The sequence below is a fragment of the Bemisia tabaci genome, chromosome 6 (assembly GCF_918797505.1).
Source record: "Bemisia tabaci chromosome 6, PGI_BMITA_v3".
NCBI classification, from domain to species: Eukaryota; Metazoa; Arthropoda; class Insecta; order Hemiptera; family Aleyrodidae; genus Bemisia; species Bemisia tabaci.
Genome location: NC_092798.1, coordinates 35,002,311 through 35,026,377, shown reverse-complemented (window position 1 = coordinate 35,026,377; position 24,067 = coordinate 35,002,311). Strand labels below are relative to the sequence as shown.

The 24,067-nt window shown below is 42.7% G+C and overlaps 1 protein-coding gene across 1 annotated transcript in view; it reads left to right on the top strand.

Moving 5' to 3' along the window:
* The window catches only part of LOC109042976 (discoidin domain-containing receptor 2), a 594,631-nt gene that overhangs the window by 474,092 nt on the left and 96,472 nt on the right, over positions 1 to 24,067 (top strand). The window contains 1 exon segment of the mRNA XM_019059971.2: positions 7,249 to 7,354. Coding sequence (XP_018915516.2) covers positions 7,249 to 7,354 — 106 coding nt within the window.

Below are 24,067 nucleotides of genomic sequence, written 5' to 3'. Positions count from 1 at the left end.
AAATCGTGCGACGAGGAAGAGGAAAGTCAGGTTAACGAGCTGCCAGGACTCTTCGTCACCGCGATCTCTCGACTCAACGATCTGTTCTCGACGACGCGACATCACGCCGGAGTCCGATTTGAATGATAAAGGGAAGTGGGTTCTGGAGTAGTGGATGTAATTATGATAAGCTCGAGATCGTAAAGAAAAGTCCCGCGTCGGGGGCACTACAGAAACTGTTACACGAGGGCTTCTCCCGACGAGCTAATCAAAGATTTCATCGCCGTTCGGTTATAAGTATTCCCGTCGTCAGATAAAACGTCATATGAACCTTTCAACGCTGCCAAATTTCTTACACCAAGACACGAATTTTAATGAAAAATTTGTGAATTCTTCTCTCGGCATTTTTCGAGGATTTTCTTCGAAATGTAATCTGTCGCACGCGAAAATTCCTAGGAAAAATATCCACGAAAAGCCTAAATTGTAAGTGATCAATGAGGCGAAATTTGGCAACGTTCGAATGTCGATCGGCGTTCTTCCTTAGCGCGTTGGAGTTGTTTCAACCTCTGCGGGGGAAACAAGGCTACGGGGTTAGGAGTGATCCGTGTGTATTTTAAGTGGCGTATTGCTTCAATAAAAATAATTTCACCTGAAAGGGACCGGTGAGATAATGTTGATTTAAGGGGTTGTTCGATTGTGGTGCTGATCGTCGACACACGGTCGATGCACCTTCTAAATAGTGGATTAAAGCTGTTAGTGAGACCTTATTGTGAGAGGTAATTGTGTTTAACTTGATGCGGTTGGTTTCCAGTTATCGTGGTTTTGATTTTACGTAGCAGGATCAATGTCGGTTAATGTTGTTCATGATTTCCTCTCCGGTACCATCTCTTCTTCCTCAGTCCACATATTAAATTTTGTTTGCAAAGAAACGGTTTCAAGAGCCGTAAAATTCAATAAATGTCGTTCATTAGATAATTTTGCGTACATCGAATGTCGTTCATCTAGGTAATTTGTAGCATTTGATCTTTGCGGTCCGAATGCTGCCAGAATTTTCATATCTGTTCAAAGAAGAAAGGCATGCTATGATTCAACACTAACAAAATGTAACAGATGAAAATATGTTTAAGTCTAAGAACTATTTTAACTATGGTATACTAACTATAGTTTTTTACGTACAAGGTTATATTTTCTGGGATGGATAAAAAATAAAAAAAAAAAAAATACTATGATTTAAGGTTCAGGGAGGTTCTTTTCCTCCGGATTGTTTTGACAAAATCCCCTCAAAAACATCACATATGTCGGTATATAACTCCACAGAGGCGGACCCAGCAATTTGGCAACATCGAATTTCCTCCATTTAAACCTATGCTAAATAATCGATTTTTGTCGGAGCACCTGGCCCCCCGAAAAACCGATACATTTCCATAGGTGAAAATGGAAGAAAGACAATGTTGCCAAGTTGCTGGATCCGCCAATGTTCAGAATCAAGCCGCGGAGAATCGAGTAACACAGATGCGGACAAGCTAACGTGTCAGCCGGTCATAAAACGGACAAGTTATTTAAGCGTAGTTTATGCTGTCATGTTCGCACTCGTCAATCGGCCCTTTCGTGTGCCGGACTTTTATAGTCTCATTCGTGTCCAGTCCAGCTTTTTAGCCGTCCACCCCGCTGCAGTGGTGGCCCGCACAGGTGTTTGTCAGGCTTGATCGTTTTTCGTCGATAAATTCGCCTTCATTTCCCTTTGATACCACCCCGTGACATCCATGGTGTAATAGTTGTATCATGGCTAGTACGGTTTATAACAGTAATTTCTTTTATGGAGAGCTACATAGCTCGAATTTTTTTCATTATCAGCCAGTTCAGGCGATTTTTTGAGGAAAAAGCAACCGCAATGTGCTTCTAGGCACTACCGATGCGTTTTTGCAAACATTTAAAGTAAACCCGGATTTTAGTAAAGCATGTTTTATATCTCGGTTTCTGTTAATTCCCAGTCTATATTCGTTTAACTCGATTCAATTGTAGGTATCTTTTTTTTCTCGAATGGGGAAAAATTAATTTTTTAGAGTCCCAGAAAATAATCTTCTAATATTTTCTACTACATTTAGAGGAAAGTTCAAAAAATACGTAACGCTAAAAATAGATTTTTTTCATCCCTGCCTTAGCGGAGGTCACACTATTACGTCCGGAAAACCTCGTTTCCAAGTATATTGTTAAGGAAGATCACCGCATGAACTTTCGAATCTCGCAAAATTTCCTCATAGGAAATATTTATTTTTAAGGAAAGTCATGAATATTTTCCCTCATAATGTTTAAGCACCGCGGATCATTTTACGAACGAAATTCTTCCAAAAAATGGTATAAAATTGTGCTTCAATTTTCCCGAAAATGCATTACTCGTCTGAAGCAATTTGGCAACGTCTGAAGGCTCATACGACGTTTTTCCTCAGCTCAGCAGAAGTCTACACGTCCCTTGAGTACCAATCGGTCGACACACACTCACGCACGCACCACTCGACTTTTGATCCAATATTTACAATACCTCCGATTCCGACCGGCAGGAGTCCGAGGCTGGGGGCGCCTCCGTCTTTTCCGGGGGGCGATTTTTCCCGGCTTTCCACGGCCGGATTCGAAGTGAGCGTCCATAATTTCGTGTTTGCTCCTCGTGCGAGTGTACGCGTGTGTGAGTGCGTATCGCGATGCGAGCGCACAATGCTCGCTTCTATTTGCACAAGTCGCAGTTTATTCAAGCTGACGATTCACGTGTAAGTGGGCGGGGGCGCGGCGTGCCACCCCGGGGCCGCCCCTGCGCGTGCGGGCGCCCCCACCGCGCCCAGCCGGCCGCTCCGCAACAGCCCTGCCGGACGTTGTCAGAAATCGTTTCTAAGTCAGTGCCCGATTTTCAGAATTTTCAGGATTTTTTATGGCACTATACGTTGGTTCGAAACATGTGATGTTTCGATTGCCACTTGTTTTTGTTTTTTTTCTTTTATTTTTGAAAATTCAGGAGAACCTGATGAAACAGGCAGAGTTATTTAACCTCGAGAAATTGAGGAAATTTCTCTGTCGAATTGGCTGTACTTACTCAAAATAACTAAGAGACTAAATTTTTTTTTAACTTGAAATAAGCCTTAGAAAATATCATATTAAAATACTGAAACTGTCCAAATATTGTCATTAACGTGTATAGAGTAAATCAGTTTCTTTTACTGTTTTTAATTTATTAGTATTAATTTTTTAGTTCGCTTTAAAATAGGGTTGATCGTAGAGTTCACGTGAGGAGTATTTGAATATTCAACAACCCAGAAACGTTCCGAAAATTTCTAGTAAATTTTTGCGATGTTCTCTGGAATACTCTGCTTCCAGAATTTTCACAGATATTTTCAAAATTGTCCATGATTTTGCGTGAATTTCACCTGTTGCCTTTGGTATTTTAGGGGCTTATATGCTGTTTTGTAAAGGAATCAAACTTGTTCATTTATTTTAGTAGATATCTACTTGCCGCATAGTTTTGACGGAATTTAAGCTGAGTAAAACGTGTCGTGACAGGCTCTTTCCTCCCACATATGAATACAATTGAATCAGTGAGAACGAAAACACACCAAACTCGAAAACGCTCAATTTCCATTAAAGACAGTTAATTTACATAGAGGTCATTGAAGTTAGCACATCTGTATCAACTTAGACCTTTAAAGTGTCCATAAGTACTTGTCTTTCGGCAGCAGAAATCTTTCTCTTAAACTATTTTCCTCACCTAATGTGCAGTTTCGTGTGTGTCACGATTACTTTCATTTTCCCGAGTTGTTATGTTTTCGTTCTCTCTGATTCAATTCATAAGGTAAACGTTCAAAATGTCAAAGCTCGAAATTTTCGCGCACCCGAGACGTGGCAACGCCCCCCGTTTTGCTTTCGTTCGCTACCTCGGCGTTACAGCTACTTAGTGACAAGCAAATAACGAATAATTTTCTTCCCCAACAATAGACCCCCTCCGCGGAGAGCGGCGCAGCGGCACACACAAGCATCTCTTCGAAATTTCCACTTCACTGGCGCTCCCGGATTTATTGACTCGTTCGTCTACCCCCCCCCCACACCCCCTCCCCCTCCCCCCGAGCCTAATCAGCGATTTCAGCGCGGTATAGTTTTCCTAACGTATTCTGATTTATTTTCTCTGGTTTTTCCTGTCGACCCTTAACTTCTGAGCTTTTTTTCGCGTTTTTCATGAGCCTCCCCCGCGGAGGGGTTCATGCGAACCGGGGGTGGGGGAGGGTGAGGGGGTGCTTCACTTTCGCTCGTAATCATATTTCACGTTCTGACCAAGGCTGAGCCGCCCTTGATTTGTTGCCCCCTAAATGGCCCCCGCTCTCCCGCCCGGAGTTTTCCGGCTTGCCCGCCGTGAACCTAACTCTTTAATATTTCCACAGCACGCGGTCGGGGAACGCACCCCGCGTTCCTTCGGGCTGGGATAGACGTCTGAATCATTGCCGAATTTTACTCCGAAACTTGCAATTTTTTATCGGACAGATTTTGGAAAGTGCCTTTATTATTGATAGTACTACACGTATGGACAAAGCAGTGTTTATGTCTGTTCCATTGCTATGAAAGGTCAATTTTTCCTCTTCATTTTTTATGTTCAAATGAGGTGACCACCCCCTCCCTCCTCTCCACCAATTTTCTTTGCATTCGTCGAATTTCACTGTTCTCAAATCTGTTGCTTCAGATTTCAAGTCGCGCCATGTTCGTCCCTCAGGAAATTCCGTGTCATCAGGAAAATCATTTGAGTTAGTTCATTGAATATTTGTAATTTGATTTTTTAAATCGAGAGAGGGTCAATTCATTAACGTCAAAAATCAGGAAACATTTAAAATATCAGGAAAATTCAAATGAAATTTTAGTACACACCCTGGTCCCTGTTTAAATTCATCGATGTCTCAGTTTATAGATGGGGGGTTTCCCACCTTTTCCCATCTTTTCTCTTCTACTAAACTATATCCTATAAAATTTGAAAGGTCTAAAATTGACGCACATATTAACGATTGAAGATTTTGATTCATTTAACTCATCTCCCTTTGCATTTTTCCACACTTTAATGCAAGAAGCGGTGGTCCTGAATCATCGAAACTCCACAAGTGAAGGAGATTCACTGTAATTTTCATGAACTGTGGATAGTAAATTTTCCCTTGAAAACCAAGAAAAGGAATGTTTTCACATCCATTCATGGCTATTTAAATTACAATATTGTTGTTATTATTTCACGTTTTACGGATTTTAAGCATCGCGAGTCTTTGTTAGGAAACCTTGACTTTATGTCGAGAAGAATATCTCGAATTCGTGCAGCTATCCCCGCTTTTTCGATTGTTGTCTGACAAAATTGGCAACGGTGTTAAGCAAACAAGCCGCGCCGAAAAGAGGGATCAGGGAAAAGTTGCCTCGGAAAAGCTCGGCCGGGTGGGGCCGGAGGGGAGAATAGTTTTCGACAGCGAAAGAGTGAAAGTAGGAACGACGTGACAGGGAAATCAGTATATCATCGTTAATGTGATTTATGAATTAGTCGGCGATGCAGTCGAAACTACGAATTAATCGCGTGAAATATTGTCGTGTGCTCGCACACTTTTCCTAGCGTTGAATAAATTACGCGTTTGTTTACAGTCGAAAATTCGAGCGTTTCGTCCGTTCGCCCCCCGAAATCGTGTAGAAATCTGGGTTTTATAAACTGACGTCCGGGTTCAATTTTGAAAGCCTTACTTTTCTTTGCTCACTCTTCATGTAAATCCAATTTCTTACTGAAAACGTCGAATTTCTTTGTCAAATTTGGTAAATGAATTCTGTAGTCTCATTACAACAGAAGTGCGATCTCGAAGTTCTAAAAAAATGACAAGTAGCTGAAATTATAAAGCGAATTTATGCAATATATCGCACGTTGCTCTGACACAAAAAATGGCAGCCGTCGAATCACCGTAAATTCATACCTTGTCTAGTAGCTCCTTGCCCTGAGGTTTTACCTGTCGCCGGAGGGCTGAAAGAGGGTCTCTAATTGCCTCTGATCGAACCTTTCGCCAAAATCCGAACCCATTCTTCTCGCTCCAAGCGCAAGCCACGGATATCGTGAAATCGGTGCCCGGAATCCGAGCTGGGGGAGTTCAACTCGGCGGAAAATCGCGTTTCGGCGATGGAATCGCCTCACGAGGCGTAAACGATCGATTATTGATATTTCTCCATTTGAAGCTATGGCGAAGAATCGATTATGAAGATGTTCGTTGCGAACACCCCATCTATCGATCCTTTTCCATTGATTTAAATGGTGGATCAATCGATATATCGCAAAGCAGGCTGAATCATCGCAACGGCGGGAACTTAGAATTGGTCCGCTCGAATGGACCCAGCGTCTGTTGCTCCGAGCAGCGAGCAGCCACTCCAGCTCCCTAGCGGCCATTGATTATGGCACAATGCTTTTAAATTGTTCAATCGGCTCATTTGTTGACGTAGCTCAAGTGTTATTCTAAATCATCGCTGCTGTCTGCCGGCCTAGCCCCGGTCAATTGCCTCGATTCCCGTGTTTCGAGACCCCGTCGCAGCTTTTGCGTTCCCCACGCACAAGGGGTTGAAAAATCTGAATCGTAGCAGATTGAAGATTTTGTTATTTTATTTTTAAATGAAACGAAGGTGAATGATATGACTGAACACCGGAACATACTTGAGGTTGTAACTGGTTCAGTCGAAGAGGAAGCTTATCAAATCCGGATCAGTGTTTCGTTTAAAAAATGTCGAAGTTAAACTAGGTGGTAAAACTTTTGGAAAAGTACTTGTTAAAAACTTTGATTGATACAACTCAATATTGGGGGGGGGGGGCTTAGTCACTTTTTCCTTCAGCTCAGGGTCGGGTAGATAAGAGGAATGACTCTTGCTTGAATCAAGTTTTGATCCAGTTCGTATATTTCTGAGTCAAAGTTCGCGATGCAAATATCCTAGGATGTCGTCGTCGCCCCCCCCCCCCCCCCCAAAAGCTAGAAGTAATATTTTGTGAAAAGCGTCAATTCTCAGTGTTCTTATGATGCCGTGATTTCAAATTTGAATAAATTGAGTTAGCTAACTCAGCTCTTACTAATTTTGGACCCTGCATTTTTTTTACCGCGGCTATATACTCGAACTTATTTCTAATAGTTGTAAATTCTATCTCTGGTAAGTTACACTTTCGACCACCGCGCGGTGGGGCTAGGGGAGTTGCATTTGTTTACGTCTGGGAGTGTTTTAATTTGTGCCTTTGTTTTGTTACAGCACAATGCTCGCTACCGTTGGGAATGGAGTCCGGCACCATTCGGGACGATGACATCACCGCCAGCTCGTCCTTCGACAGCAACAACGTCGGCCCCCACCACGGAAGGTCAGTTCACAAATTCAATTCATAACTTTAATTTACGAATTCCCAACTTCAACTGGCGTGAATAGCCAAATTTTGGAAATTTGTGCAGCCTTTGGGGATTTTGGGATATACTTTTTGTGAGCTTTCGGTGACTTCTCATATTCGGATTCTACTCATTTTTCTGCGTTCATTGGTGTGTAAAAAGCGTATTTTGCATTTTCGTCCGGGTGAAAAACCGTATTCTTTCCCGACTACAAAATTATTCGCCTTCTCAAATCCGGATTCTGCTAATTTTTCTGCCTTCATTCACTGGCAAAAAACTACATTGATTCAATCAGATTTAAGCTTAAATCAAAAGGAAATCTGCTCAAATTAAGAGGCCCAGTTCTTGATTTAAACAAAAATCCGATTGAATCAAGAGCATTTTTTCTTGTCGATGTTTTTAAGAGTCTGGACTCTAGATCCAATGCGGTTTTTTTCCAGTGTTGATGTGTCAAACCCCTATATTGCAATTTCTTCCGGGTCAAACCCTATTCCTCTCCGACCACAAAATTGCCTTTTCATCAGTTTATCAGGTCAGTCAGCCGAGGAACACAAATACCTCTACAGACCCGCAAACTACGGGAGTCTCCGTAAAAATCTTATAATCGTTCTTCTTGCAAAGGAGGGGTAAATCGATAATGACCATAATTGGGCCATATTCATGACATTATTTCGCATCTCACCTGTACGATACTCGTACATTTACAATGTGTCAACCGCGTTCAGATAAAAGCTCCATAAAGGAACGTAAAGCCATGTCGCAGAAGTCTCTAGTGGCTCATTGGCGAGGAAGGCTACAATACCTCGTTCACTCGCGAAAAGTCCATTGATTAAGATTGAGGGAGGTCGTAAAGACAGCCTCCTTAGACGTAATGAACCCAGTCCCGCATAACGAGATCCTAGATCCCGCTATCAAAGCACACTAAACCCAATCGAATCGCATGCACGTTCCCGCCCGCGGAGCTCTCAATCCGAACCCACTTATTCCGCGATAAACCGAAACAACGTATCTCAATAGAAAATCACCCCGCAGATACGTTCTTTTTCGGAATGGAATCGGAACGAGAGCTTTCTCGAGGCGCACGATACCTGGCTCAAATTAAGTTGAGTAAGTGCCGATTGTCGTGTTGCGAACCCAGCCAGACTGCGGGGGCGTACAGCGTCAGTAGAAACAACGCAACTGCGCAATGGATTGAGTGTGTAGATGCGTGGTTTTCGGTTTTACAACTCAATTCAGACAGTGGCGTGACGTGACTGATCCAATATCGATATTTCTCCTTTGAGGCTATGGTAAAGTATCGATTATCAAGGTGTTTGACGCGAACGCCCTGGATATCGATCCTTTTCCGTGGGTTTAGATGGTGGATCGATCGATATATCGCAAGCCACGCCACTGATTCAGACAGTTTTTTGTCGATGCGGAGTCGCGTGACGATCCTCAATCATACTTAATAACGCGCGGCGAAAACGGGGGAAAAACGGGGGACGAAGCCAATAAGACGCCGGCGTCTATTGATTTCTTACGGGATTAAAAAACACTCCTCATCACCCGCAGACGTGACGGCTCTACGCGACGATACCGCGATACGTGATACCGAAAACTTATCAAAACCCCGTTTCTATTTGCTCGCCCCCTCCCTCCCTCGCCCCCGCCCCGCGACGCGTACACCTTGGGGTTCATGGCACCCTCGGCCGCCGTCCGTAAGTGCCAGGTCGCCGTTGAACGGTTTGGTCTTTTATGGGGGCGACGATTGAAGGGGGAAATTGATTTGTTCTCTGATTTTGGTTCTTTTATTGTTTCTGGGTGTGTAAGTTTGCTTGGTCGAATGTGCATTTACCAGCACTGGAAAAAAACCACATTGGATCTAGAGTCCAGACTCTTGAAAACATTGACAAGAAACTGGACTCTTGATCCAATCAGATTTTTGCTTAAATCAAAAGGAAATCCGCTCAAATTAAGAGGCTTGGTTCTTGATTTAAGCAAAAATCCGATTGAATCAAGAGTATTTTTTCTTGTCGATGTTTTTAAGAGTCTGGACTCTAGATCCAATGTGTTTTTTTTCCAGTGAGGCTCAGTGGTTAGTTTCGAATATGTGCAGGTATCATGCGGTTAATAAAGACCTAAGAAAGATAAAATATTAGGATTTTTCTGTTTTTCCATTTTTTAGTTGTTTCTTTTACACTATGTCTCCGATTTCAAACACTTAAATTACGTAGTGATACATCTCATTAAAGTTTTAAGTTTTCCGATTTAATTTTCTAACAGAATTTTCGTCGAACTTTTAGGGGAGATATTAGGCCGGGTGGCTCCCGCCCCTGTCCTTCCAACCATGTTTTAGAGTGAAAATGCCCTTTGTTTGTTTTGTACAAGAAAACAGAAAGATGTTAATTCGTATTCATCTCGGTGGAACTTGCTGACATCAAGGGTTGACGTAAATGAGGCACCTTCAATTAAATAATCTGATTCGATGAATGATAATTACTATGAATTTGATTAAAATGCATTAATGATTATTCATTTTGACTGAAAAAATACATTTATGAGAAAATAGCACTTAAACTGAAGTGCCTTTCAAAAAGTAAGAATCCTTTATGAAAGTCCAGCTCGCCCCTTCGTCCCTCTCCTCTCCGTCCAGCCTTAAAATTCCAGGGTTTTTTTTAATTATTATTTATTTTTGTAGCATGATATGACAACCCCAAGCCGAAGGGCTGAGCAACCCATTCCCTCCCGATAGATTACAAGTGACGGGAGATCATAGCTAGCTTTTTTAATATGGTGGCACGATACACGTTTAGACGTCTGCACCGATGCAGCTCCAGGTATAGGAGCCTCGATCACATACAGAAAAATATCGAGAGAGTTTTTTCCTATTTTCTGCAGAGGTATTTTACTCCACGTAGTATGCGTGTATTATGTTTCGCTTCCTCACTCAGATCCGTCGTTGGTTTCATCATGTTTCGTGCACCTCGGAAGTTTCTCGAGTGAAAACTGAATTCGAAAAGGGGAACGGTCCGGGAAAGGAGTAGATTCATTTTCTCCGGGAGGAAACCTCGAAAGTGCTCTTTCAAATTCCGAGCTCTCCTATCGATACAGCAACAACGTATTCGGTTCATTTCGGTTCGAATTTCAATGAAGTATAAATCGTATTGCTTACATCTACTGGTAGAGGAATTTTCGATCGTGGCAAAATAATTAAGCAATGAGAAAATGAAAGCTTGCTTGCAGTCTGTTAAGTCGACTTTAAAGCAAATTGAAACAAACGTAAGTTTGGGGAATGTTTTCAGCTTGAAAATCCATTTTGTATTCACCTTTTTTTATAGTATTATATGTTTTTCTAACTTTCGTTTTTCTCAGGCTTTTTCAGTTTATTAAGACTGGTTCTGTTCTAAACTTCGACATAAATTTCTCACGTCCAAATCGACTTAAAAAGTTTTCAACGTATAACGTATTTTTACGTATTCGGTTTTTCTCCTGGTAAATATTATAAAATAGAAGATGAAAAAAAAGCAATTCGAACATGAACAGCGTTATTGAAATTTGTCCTTTATTGGAAAAAGTCTCTTGGATCCAGAGTCCAGATTCGTAAAACATTTGACAAGAAAGCATATTCTTGATTCAATCGGCTTTTTGTTTGAATCAAAAGGATCTTCGCGTAATTAAGAGGCTTGGCTCTCAATTGAATAAAAAATCTGATTGAATCAAGAATATTTTTCCTGTCAAATTTTTTAAGAGTCTGGACTTTGGATCCTAGAGACTTTTTTTCTAGTGTAAAAAATTAGGTTGTTTTTTCCAGTATTAACATTGAGTCTTTTTATGGAGGAATTGCGCTCCAAACCGTCTTTTCTCCGTACTAACTCGATACAATGTGGTACAATTCTATTAAACTCTATCTATTTTGTAAACTTGCTAATTTGTACTGTCGCTTAAGTTATTTTGAAATTTGTTGTAAAACACCGTGCGGTATGTGCTTTGTCGAACATGGTCCCCTCCCCGCCCTCCTCTTTATCCCATAAAAGGTTGAGGAGAAAAAGTAAACGCCGGTTGTTTCCAATTAAAACAGTGGTCCGGACCGCGGATAAAACCATTCAGGGCCGGTGACAGGAGCCCATAATTCGGGTAGTTAGCCGCGCCGGGCGAAGGGACCGGGGACGCAGGGGACGCCCACCGGACACGACGGAGCCGCCAGGTTCATACGTATGTATGAGTGGCTTTGTCATGATGAACCCCGTCCGGCACCGTGATATATGGTCGGCCCTCAAGTCTCCCAACTTTGGACTTTCGACTCGGGGCAACTTTTTATCGGACTTTTAAAGTTGGCTCCCGCTTTTATCCGCGCGAGATCTCCCTGATCCTTGACCATCCGCGGCGTGAATAATCGATTATCGATTCATCCCCATTTGAAGCTTTGGGAAAGAATCGATTATTAGGGTACATCCTGTTTATCGATCATTTTCCATAGGTATAAATTACGGATCAATCGATAAATCGCAAAGCACGTCACGTCACTAATAGACTATCGATATTTCCCGTTTTAAAGCTGTGGTAAAGAATCGATTATTAAGTTTTCGTTGCGAACACCCTGATTATCGATACTTTTCCGTAGTTTTAAATGGCGGGTCAATCGATTTATCGCAAAGCACGCTACGGCACTCTCCTTGACCGACTACTCGGAATGTCGGATTGTTTTCCCCGGGATTGGCAGCCTTGTTTTCCTGTAAGCTACTTACCGGAGCCATTCTTCCCCGTAATCTACCGATCAAACGAAAATAAATAAATTTCGCCCACGGGAGGTGCGTGTTGCCGCGGGTTTTATTGTCGATTTTTATTGCGGATTTTATTTCGCTGTCGGAGATTATCGGTCGGGAGGCAACGTCGGTGTGCTTTTGCGAAGGTTCGGAACGACACTACAGAAGCGATAACCCTTTTGTAATTGAAATGAATGGCCAACTTACTCTCGAGATATCGCGTGTTTGTGTCCCGAGCGGAGGAGAATTGTGAGCTTTGTCACCGTCGAAGGTTGATTTAGCTCGATCGTGTCAATGAAATATTGACGGATTGTTTTTGGGAACGTGTCAAAAGTTTTCTTTATTTTTGTCTCCCGACATTAAAATTTCATTTTTTGTATATTTTCCCCTCGTTGTTTCTTCTTATGTTGTCACCGGGAAAAAAGTCTCTTGAATCTAGAGTCCAGATGCTTAGAAAATTTGACAAGAAAATATATTCTTCATCCAATCGGATTTTTGCTTGAATCGAGAGCCAAACCTCTTAATCCAAGCGGATTTCCTTTTGATTCCAGAAAAAATCAGATTGAATCAAGAGTATTTTTTCTTGTCAAATTTTTAAGAGTATGGACTTTCCTTCCTTCCAAATTAAAGCAAATTCGTCAAATGGAAGTTTAATCAAATCAAACTTGTGAAATGTATCGTAGTATTCAAAAATTCTCGGGGTTATTTCTCATTCCTTGTAGGAGTAACTTTTGAAAATCGCTAAAAATCTGGTCTAAGAGTTTTACGGTCAGCAAAATTGTACATAAAAATGCAAAGGAACAAACAAACATTTTGTTGTAATCTTCCAAGAAAATTGAAGTTTCATCATGAGGTTAGTTGGTGCCGCCAAAAAAGAATTAATAGCGGAAGAGACGTTACGTAAACATCTGAACCCCAAAAAATATATTTATTTAGCGAAGAACTTTGGAACCTGGGTGTGTCTAGACCCTTCAGACTCGGTTTAATAGTGCTCCGGAACAGTTGGACTAGATTTTGCAAGTAAAGGAACTACAATTTCTAGCTCAGTTTAGAAACAACGTATGCACCATAAGTTTCCCCATGCACATAAGTGGTTTCACAGATGATCCAGAAAGTGTAGTTCCGAATTGCAAAACGTAGTCCAGTTCTTCCCTACGTTTTCAAATAAAATTAAAAAGATAACTCACTCCATTTTTTCTGAACAGTCGGGAAAAGTTCTATTTCCCCTGGTGGCTGTATGTTTATCGCCTCCGTGAGACCGTTACCATCAACTTTAACGCTGAGCATCGTCCGTAACGCACCCCGTAAAACCCGCCCTCCCACGCGAATCACGTACTTTATAAACATCACCTCCGAAAAGGCTCCAACGGGGCTCCTTAAATCTCCGGTAATCGCCGGCGCTTTGCTGAAAGGTTTCGGATCTAAGTGAAAATATAAGTCACTCGCAACGCACGAGCGAGCTTGTTAACCGAGGAAAATAATGAACGCCGACGAAAGGTCATCTCAAGCTTCCCTACGCAAAAACCACGCATCTATTTAAATTTTCCCGTGGTAGTCGCTCGGTTTTCGGGTGAGCTGGTAGTGCGGAGCTTTATGGCCTCATTACAGAAACAGAGCTGCGTTAACAGTCCTACCGTGCTAAGCAAAAACCACGTATTTAGGGTAGATTTTCCGTTCGATGTAAGTTGTTTTTGCTCAGTTGGGTCGAGTCCGTCCAAGGAAAATAGGAAAAGCTCAGCGCGATAACGAAACGGAACGCGAGCGCGATAAGGAATTTCCCGAGCGTATCGAGGTCAGTGGAATCGGGACCGTCTGTTTGAATAGAGGGGATAATGGGGGCTGGGGGTTTGGGGGCGGGGAGGGGGGAGGGGGGGGCGAAGGTGAAAAAAGGCACATACGAGGTGCAAAATAATGAGAAGTTGAATGCGCGATACGGCATTAACTTAGGTAGCTTTCTCCCTCGGGGGAACACTTAATCCTTGTTGAAAAAAACCGGGTTTTGTTGTAGTTGCAGCCGAGCGGTCGGAATGGAAGGCGAGGGAGTTGGGAAATCGCGGCGTTGACGAATTTACGAGTTTATACTCAATTTTTCGCTTTCGTAGGTTGAGGCTTTTTTCAGGGTTAGCAGTCGAGGCATTTCGGGTCTTGGTATCAACAATCACTGTACTCACGGCTCACACTTATCCTTGATCAACCGATTATTTTTGTTTGTTTGTTTGTGTTCACTCTTTCATTTCTTGTTGCCCTCAGGCTTTGAATTTTCCTTTCCTGTCAAAAGTTGATGATCGTTTTTGATCGCATGTATGCGCCTATCATAGGGTGTCTATCGTCAGAAAAAAAACAAAAAAAAAAACTGGAAAATCCGGAAAATATCAGGAAATTCGATGATATCAGGAAAAATCAGGAAAATAACAAGAAAATCGGCCATGGATCAGGAAATTCAAGCAATCCTCAAAAATTGAATTAATTTCATTACACATGTTTGCTTTATTTGAATCAAATATGTACCAATGTATATGCCTATAAAATCAGGAAATCTCGTCTACTTTTTCACGAAAAACCAAAATTAAATTATTTTATGCACCCTGTATCAGCAGACCTCAAATTTTACTCGAAATAAAACCGTTTTGAAGCCTTCTCATATCAAGATTCCCTATCAAAGAAAAGGGAGGGTCCGAATTCCCGTTGCCCGTCCACCTATTTTCCAACAACGACCAGAGCCGTGTTCCCGAAAGGCACAAGTGAAGTGAACAGGTTTTCCGAGGAAACCGGGAAAATTCCTCGGAGCAGACGCCCATGCAATTGGCGCGGCCATCCGGGAAACACTTGCGACTTCATTCCTGAGTCGCGTTTCGCAGGTTCGTAAGTTCCACCTCCCCGACTATTGCTTATTTCTCTCGCCGGCTTTTTTCCCCCATCCCCATCCCCGGCGCCCCATCGATTCGGGGTCGGCCAAGCCTCGGGAAACAATAAAAACGGGTGTACCTCGGCCCGGCGAGGTAAGACATAGCGCAGCTGTCGGATTGCTCGGAAAATTGAGTTTTCCGGGCACTGACGTCGGTTTATACTGCCGTGCTAAGGAAGAACGCCTTATGAACATTCGAGAGTTGCCAAATTTCCCTTAATAAAACACTTATTTTTGACGCAATTTAAGTATATTTTCCCTTGAAATTTTCAGATATTTTAGATCAAATAGCGTACATAATTGTCTATTCAATATTTTCCCAGTAAATTCTGTTTTCATCGGAGGACATTGACGTAACGTCTGAAGGCTCGTACAGCGTTCTTCCTTAGCACGGCAGTATACCCGAGTTTCTTGCGAGTAGGGACTGACAGTGCGTTTACGTACTGATACACCGAAAAAAGTCTAAGATCTAGAGTACAGACTCTTAAAAAATTTGACAAGAAAATATACTCTTGATTCAATCGGATTTTGCTCAAATCAAATGGATCGATGTTCGATTTATAAACATAGTTTTTTTCCCTTAATGAAAAGCGCTGCGCAGAGGTCGGGCTGCGTAGCAGCTGGCTACACCCCCAGTTCTGTGCGTAGACATCACAATAATTAAGACTTGGACAAGATATGAACCCATACCTTTTCCAAAGGAGACATGTCCACTCCCTAACAAGCTCTGGACTCTTTAAGAAATCATGCATCTGAAGGCTCATGAGGAAACGGACATGGTCCCTCCCTAAGAATCGGGGTCCGTTCATAAAGCGCACCTGTTTCGCGAGGGGTAGCTCGATGCATGGCGAAAGTTCGGCAGCCCCGCGACCGCGGTCGGTGCCTCGGAATGAAACTGCTCGAGGGTTGCGGTGGGGCTTTCCTGCGCAAATAGTGGCGCCCCCCCTCCCTCCCTGCCTCCCCCGCTCGACGATCTAAGAACTTCATTTCCAGCTTAAACGCTAAAGATGAGCTTATTTACTGTCTTTATTTACTTGCCGTTCCCCGAGCGAGGTCTCAAGACAAAGGCGGCCCCTCACCTCGCTCCCCCCCCCCCCCCTCCACACTGCCCCCGAGTTACCTTATTTTAAGCTCAACTGGGCACTGATGGTTTGTTTCATTTCCAAGGAAAATATTTAAAGCGGCGTCGATTTCGTCCCGTCCCGCCTGCCTTCGCGGAATACGCGAGAGCCCGGCGAGACGGGGTCGAAGTCTCCGTGTCGATCGGGGTCTGTCCTGTCGCACGGGCTAGACTTACTACGTGGAAACGGGATCATGATGTCTGAAGTTTTCTCCACCCTGGGATAATAATGACTCTAGAATCAAGTAAAATCTGGAAAAATCAGTAAATTTTACCCTTTTCAGAAATTTTGTTGCGATACCCTCCAAAGTGTCCTCCTCCGAGACAAACATTTCGACACGACGGCACAGAAATGGTGCTTATCCTGTAAGTACGGAATCACTCACTTTGAAGAAGAAACACATAGAAAACACTGTTTTTACAGCAGAATCATCATGGTTGTGACGGTCATTTCAAAATCTTGCCCCGAAACCTAAAGTGCTCCATACTCATGCAAGTTTCATTTATTTCTTGCTCCGTTGAAACTATTGTATGGTTCCGATTTTGCAATCAGGAACTATTAGTGGTGCTCTATGGACAGTATGGCCCTGAGAAGACTCCTAATTTTTCGAATCAAGCTGGAGATGTGCCAGTTTGAAGATGCAGTCCGAAAATTGTAGTTTTGAAAACATTGCGTCGGATGTTTAAATTTCCGATATCAAACAGGACCTCGACTTATTAAAATGTGCCTTTCGCGATGTGCCTTTAAATGTGCCTTTTGTGCCTTATCAAATCCCTATTTTTCGTCCCATTTTGCAAAATCGTCAAATTTTTCGCAGCAAATTGATGAATATATTCGCTTGGACGGTTGCTCGCGTGAATTCCGTGATTTCGAGCGAAGCACACTACAATTTCGCACTCGGAGTTTTGCTGTGCGGTGCGTAAAGCCGTGTCTGAACAAGAAATGGGTTCAATTCCACCTTCTAAAAACCACCCCGCCTCTAATTATCCGACGGTCGTGCACCTCTTCATGCTGCCATTCAATCCGCAACGAAAAGTATGGATAACAAACAATCGCGAGCAGGGAATCGCCCCCGACTCGGGGCCGGTTTCAGCCTCGGTATTTATTTACCTGCCCCGCGAAACCTTTCATCCGATACAGTTTCAAAATTTCACTCTAATCCCTTCGCCCCCACCTTCCGACTCAGATCTTCGCTAATTAATCCCCCCTCGACAATAGCGCTCGGGCGTCCTCCCTCCCCCACCGAGGTCTGTGCGTGGGCGGGGCGGGGGATACAATTTCTCCATTGATGTGGGGCTTCAATGCGAAACAGACGCGCGCAGTCTTCAGAATAATTGTTCGAATGTTGCATTGTGCGGAATTCGGAGCAGCTGAGGATAATTACGCGCCCAACATGTTGACTGAAATTAATCCCCCGCCATTGTTCCCGATCCGCGGTGCCGGCTCGCCCTTAAATCACTGCATTTTTGAGGGTGATAGTCGGCGAAAATGGGTATTTTTATGGAGAATTGGCGGCCTCGCTGGCGCTCGGAGTATTTTTCGTGGGTTACGGGTCTGTTATCCCGTCCGAATTCTCGGCCGCCGTGGGTTCTCGACGGATAATTCGCGCGGAAGGTTGCCAGACCGTGTAAAAATGTAGATATTTTACGTGGAGTGTGATCTGGTAATGTGCTGATTTTTCAGCACAGTCTGGCATCGATGTTCGTGTGGAAGGGTTTTGATGGAGCGCCCGTTTCTTTCCGTTGGGTGGACGGACCTGAGGTCTGAGCTTTCGGAGTTAGTATTTCCTGATCGACGGATTCGTGTAATGCCGTCCTAAGAAAAACGTCGTATGAACATTCGGACGTTGCCAAATTTCCTCCCATAAAAATCAATTTTTGATAAAAATTATGAATATTTTTACTCGAAAGCTTCAGATACATTGGATCACAACGCAAAGAAAATTCTCTGGAAAGTTGGATGTAAAATATTCACAACTTTTTCTATGAACTTGTGTTTTGTAAAAGGAAATTTGGCAACGTACAAAAGTTCATACGGCGTTCTTCCTCAGCGCGACAGTATATTCAGCGCGGGTTTCGAAGAAAAAAAGGCCGTAATAAAGACCCAATCCCCGGAGTTCGTGAGTATGTGGGCCCGATCATTGTTCTGCACCAGTTCGATTCGAATGAAACGGAAGTGGGTGCGCCGTGCGCCCGGGATAGAAAAGCTTTCTCCCATCGCTCGGAACGCGATACCTTTAAAAAAATTACCCGTTCTAATCGGGGTACATCCCGTCCTAAATAATTCGAATCATGATAAGGGATCTTGATGTAACAATGTTAGCGAATCGTAATGAATACCTGCAGACAAGGCGAGCATACACCTAGGAATCTAGGCACAGCGTATGTGTACCAAGTCCAGTGTCATTGGATGGTCTCATCCAGTTGAATTTGAGAAGAAGGGCTTGAAAATTTTATGCTGCAATTTAATAGTAAATATTGAGTCTCATTTTCCGTAATTTGTACTTGCTCATGTTTTCCCTGCTCATGTTTTTTCGACAGGAGAAAGTAAACGGTACTTGATTTTAAACCGATCTTTTTCAAATATTTCTAAAAGAAAAGAATCAGCTTTTTTCTGCTGATGTTTGTGTATCTATTATGTCTCCAGCATGCCGCCAAACTTTTTTCAGACGAATTTGACACGGACACAAGGCCAATTATCAAATGTATAATCACCTCAGAGGAGGAAAAAAAAAAATATGTCTTTTAAATGGATCAAAGTCAATGAGGGAAAACAGATTTCTCTATAGTGCTGTACTTTAAAGTTGAATCTTGATAATTTCATTCCAGGGGGGGCTAAGTCCTCAGACAGCTTCGCGGTGCCCCAGAAGCGTTTCGCAGCTCAAACGTTATGCGTTACGCTTTACTCGCATGATTTCGTCGTTTGGCTGCATGACTTAAGGGCGTAACTACACATTGAGATGAGCCCGGAAAAGCATTGAATTGTATAGAAGACAGGGTTCATTTCAAAGTGTAGTTACGCCCTTATGTCAGGTAGGCGACGATTTGTGCCCTGCACTGTGTTTCCAATAGGGAGCTTAAAAAATCGGGCACATTTTACGGATTTTTTTGCCCTTCACTGGCGCGGATAGTTTGTATTCCTGAAAAAAAAATGTAAAAGAGACCAGAGAGAAGAGAAAATTCCACGGCTAAGCTACCAAATGAACTACAAGCAGTACAAGCTCCAACCCCACGAGATTCGCGCGTTTCCTAATACCAGACCCCTGAAACATTTTTTCTCTTCTTCCATTCGTTTCATCTGTTTTCAATCCCGCAAAAAGGAATGCTCGAGCCGCGTGTGGCCGAAAGTTAAGACTCAGGGCGACTGGTTCTAGTTTATGCACGAAGTTCAAGCACCAAATCGGAGAGTTCAAAGCACCGCGTCAGCGTCGGAAAAAAACAGTTGCAGTTCCGACTCCGCCACCGTAGCACATACGGTCATGTCATGTCGCCGTGATGTACCGATGTCACGCCCCCGATACGCTGCCAAATCGTGCATATTTTACACGGTGAGCGTGCGATTTCTTATCACTATGTTGCAACGGTGTCCGCGGGTCCGCGCCACCGACCAAAACGTCATAAATTAAGTGTTAACGGTTTGCACGCCTCGTAAACCGGCCTGTTTGTCATCAAAGCGTTAGTCGGGGTAAATAGCGCCGAAAAGTCGCTGAAAACGTTTTGCACGCTGCGCCGAAAATTTCGATACGCCCACTTACAAGCGTTAAAAATGCGGGGGTGCTTTTGAAGAGTGAAGGCTGCAAATTTTGGGAATCGCAAGACTACCATATCCTAAATGTTCATCAGAGCTTGAAATGAAATATTCGCAGCCATATTTGCTTGACTTAGTTGAGAGAATTGTGAATTTCGTACTGAGCTTGGTATACTAACGCCGGTGCATCGTGTCTCATGGTGTCTATAAGCTTCTCTAACGTACTTTTTTCGTTCTTTGTTGCAGGTATGTTAAATACGTCAATAGTAGTTGCATCAACGCAGTAGTAGAGCATGCACTTAAGACTGGTAACCGTAAGTTTTGTACACGTCAATTCTAACTTTTTAAGCATAATCGCGTCTTATGCATGAAAAGTGTTTAAGAAGGAGTGATTATTTAAGTAATAGGTTCTCGATTTGACGGCATGTGCTTTGGTTTTATTTTACCACTTTAACTCAAACCCTTTTTACAAGCGATTCCGTTCATCTCCAGTGAACAATGCACCTCTCATTTCTAGAAAATCAAGACATGTTTTTATATTTCATCCCAGAATTTTAGAAGTCATCATTTTAGAAGCGGCGGTTCCGTTCCTCAGGAAGCCTAAGTTTTGTACACGTCAATTCTAACTTTTTAAGCATAATCGCGTCTTATGCATGAAAAGTATTTAAGACGGAGTGATTATTTAAGTAATAGGTTCTCGATTTGACGGCATGTGCTTTGGTTCTATTTTACCACTTTAACTCAAACCCTTTTTACAAGCGATTCCGTTCATCCCCAGTGAACAATGCACCTCTCATTTCTAGAAAATCAAGACATGTTTTTATATTTCATCCCAGAATTTTAGAAGTCATCATTTTAGAAGCGGCGGTTCCGTTCCTCAGGAAGCCTAAGTTTTGTACACGTCAATTCTAACTTTTTAAGCATAATCGCGTCTTACGCATGAAAAGTATTTAAGACGGAGTGATTATTTAAGTAATAGGTTCTCGATTTGACGGCATGTGCTTTGGTTCTATTTTACCACTTTAACTCAAACCTTTTTTACAAGCGATTCCGTTCATCCCCAGTGAACAATGCACCTCTCATTTCTAGAAAATCAAGACATGTTTTTATATTTCATCCCAGAATTTTAGAAGTCATCATTTTAGAAGCGGCGGTTCCGTTCCTCAGGAAGCCTAAGTTTTGTACACGTCAATTCTAACTTTTTAAGCATAATCGCGTCTTATGCATGAAAAGTATTTAAGATGGAGTGATTATTTAAGTAAAAGGTTCTCGATTTGACGGCACGTGCTTTGGTTCTATTTTACCACTTTAATTCAAACCCTTTTTACAAGCGATTCCGTTCATCCCCAGTAAATAGTGCACCTCTCATTTCTAGAAAATCAAGACATGTTTACATACCAAGCCATTATATTTCATCCCAAAATTGTAGGAGTCATCATTTTAGAAGCGGCGGTTCGGTTCCTCAGGAAGCCTAATTTTTTGACCCCTTATTCGATTAAGTCCTTTGGAATTGGTCTCCATATCATGTCCTTTCCGACTTGCATCCACCGATGATGCACCTACGGAAGCTCCCTGCCACACTCCAACAGCACCACACACATCGAATTCGATATCTCGCCCGGATCGATCTATCGAACTTGTCGACCTCGCATTGTCATTCCCGAGACGCCTCAACGCTCTGGGCACTGCGCGGAATGCCAAAAGGCGGTGGCGTCGCGCAGTGAGCAAGTCATCGAGAGTAGCTGGACATGATGTGAAATTTTTCGGTACTCAAATCTTCGATAATATACCACATGGATGTCGGTGAATTTTCTTCTAGAAGCACTTCCTAAAATTTTAAATGTAACTATATAAACATCAAACTTTGCAATTTTAGTCCAAAAGTTCATATTTGTCTCTTCCTAGAGGCTCACTCTACTGCGAGCTGATAATTGAAACCGACAGACAAAGAAGATGAAGCGAAACTGGAGTGATCATATTAACTGAAACTGGTACTTTTTAAACGTAGACTAAGGAAAATGGTGGACTTATACCAATACTTACCATAGAGTATCTCGCGAATTGGAAGTAGTTAGATCTATCCCTTACATCCTTTATCTATTGCACCATTCCGCTTTCACAAATAGGATTGCTCCATTTTCCCGTTGCCTCCTTTGTCTATAGCTTTGTCTATCAATTCCGATTATGAGCCTGCTGTGCGGCGGTGGCAGCGGAGGCGAAGGAAGGCGGCTCGGGCCCAGAATGCAAAACGGTTGTTTAACAATCCAAACCCCACCGCCGCACCGCCGCGGTTACCGCCGAAGCCGATCGCTTAAAATTGCCTCCGCGACGACATCATTGATTTCTGAACATGTGCTCGGATGTCGCGTGCGCCCCCCTCCCCCCGCCCCCACCCTTTTGCGACGCACCCCCGACCCCCTGGTCTTGAGACCGCGCTCATAACATGCAAATATTTTTTCCTTTTTTTTTTCACTTTGCGAGGTGCGCGTTATTGGTGCGAGGTTGGGCTTTTTATACCGAGAGAACTTTCCGTGGTTCGGACCTACCGGGGAAAAGTTCTGGCTCTTAGAACGAGCCAGCCAATCAGGGGCTATCAGTAGTGACCTGGCGCGTTTTGCGGTGTATCGATTGATCTGTCATTTGAACCCACTGAAAAGGATTGATAAACAGGGTCTTCGCAACGAACACCTTAATAATCGACTCTTTACCATGGCATCAAAAGCAAACCTATCGATAATCGATCATTCACGCCTCGCCACTGGGGGCTAGACATAATGTCCTTTCCGAGCTCGGAGGCCGAAAGTTCTGCATCTATGAGCCCTTGTTCCAGCCGTTGAAATTACTTTTTTTCCATCGCAGTTTATTGATCATGACTTTCTCTCATATCATTTTTTCATGCACAAGTGAAAAATTTCAAAAACAAAACCCTCATTATTTCAGAAAATCTGATACACAAAGAAAAAATTCAAAATTCGCTGTTCCTTCTTTTCATCTTCAAACCTTAACTTTTAACAATGTTTATTATTATGTTTTGAGGAAGCCGCTCGATCACTGCCGACCACATTTTATATTTTGTCAGTCAAATACTGATTGCAAAACAAATCGTACGGTCCACCAGAATGTATTTGCTTTTCATCAATCAATGAGTCAGTTGCAAAATGAAAGGTTACATCAACGTGCAAGAGAACAAAAATACGTTTAGCATCTTTTAAAGACCAATCATGGTAATTGGGTCGGCAGGTAGGCAAGGAAAATCTTCGCGCTCATTCGAGTCCACGCTCCTTCATTTTTGCGTGATACCTCACGCCTTATCGCAGAGTTAGTTTAGTTGCTATCTGGAAGCAACCCCAACTTTCACGTTTCGCCAAGCGTTCTCATACGACGCGCACCACACACCGGTAAACTCTCATTTCTGAAAAAGCGGCAGCAGTGTGTAATGCAGCAGAGTTCGATTTAGAATCGGAAAATATGCTGCCGCATTATGTGATCTGCATTAGAGATGCCGCCACTACACTACCGGTTGCTCACGCGGAATATGAAGGCGCATGGTGATTTTCCTGTGTAATTTTAAACTGAACGTATTTATGCTAAAAGGAACTATGTACATTGGAACTGCGTGCGACATAGTTCCTTTTAGCATGAATAAGTCCAACCGTGCTGCCCCACAACAACTGCTCGGCCAGAAAGGATGGTATTATTCAAGGCGGTAGAGTTTCCCTCTGCCTTTTTGTCGATCCTAGTTTGATGCTTGGAATACATCAACGAAAGGGATTGTGCATGTCCAGAGGTAATTTAATGCGAGTCACGTTTACTGTAAGGAACCAGCTTTTCGGGTATTTTCTGAGAAATTACTTATTCGTCGATGATTATCTAAAAAAGATCTGCGTTTTTGTAAATGTGTCAATGTTGCAGGCTGAAAGTCACGTAAGATAATTTATTGTCAAACGTCGAGCAGATAGTCGACAATTATGTCAGATTGAAAATCTACCATGTTTCTTGATTTTTTAAAATGTTCCAACTTTGTAGAATGAAGTTATTTTTTAAATGTTAGATCAATCCATGACTGTATATAGAGTTTTAAGTGCTGAGTAGAGTAAACGTATCCATTAAAGTTGCGTGATGTTTCAGAAGTTAAACATTTTTTGAAAGTACGTTTGACGGTAAATTTTAATC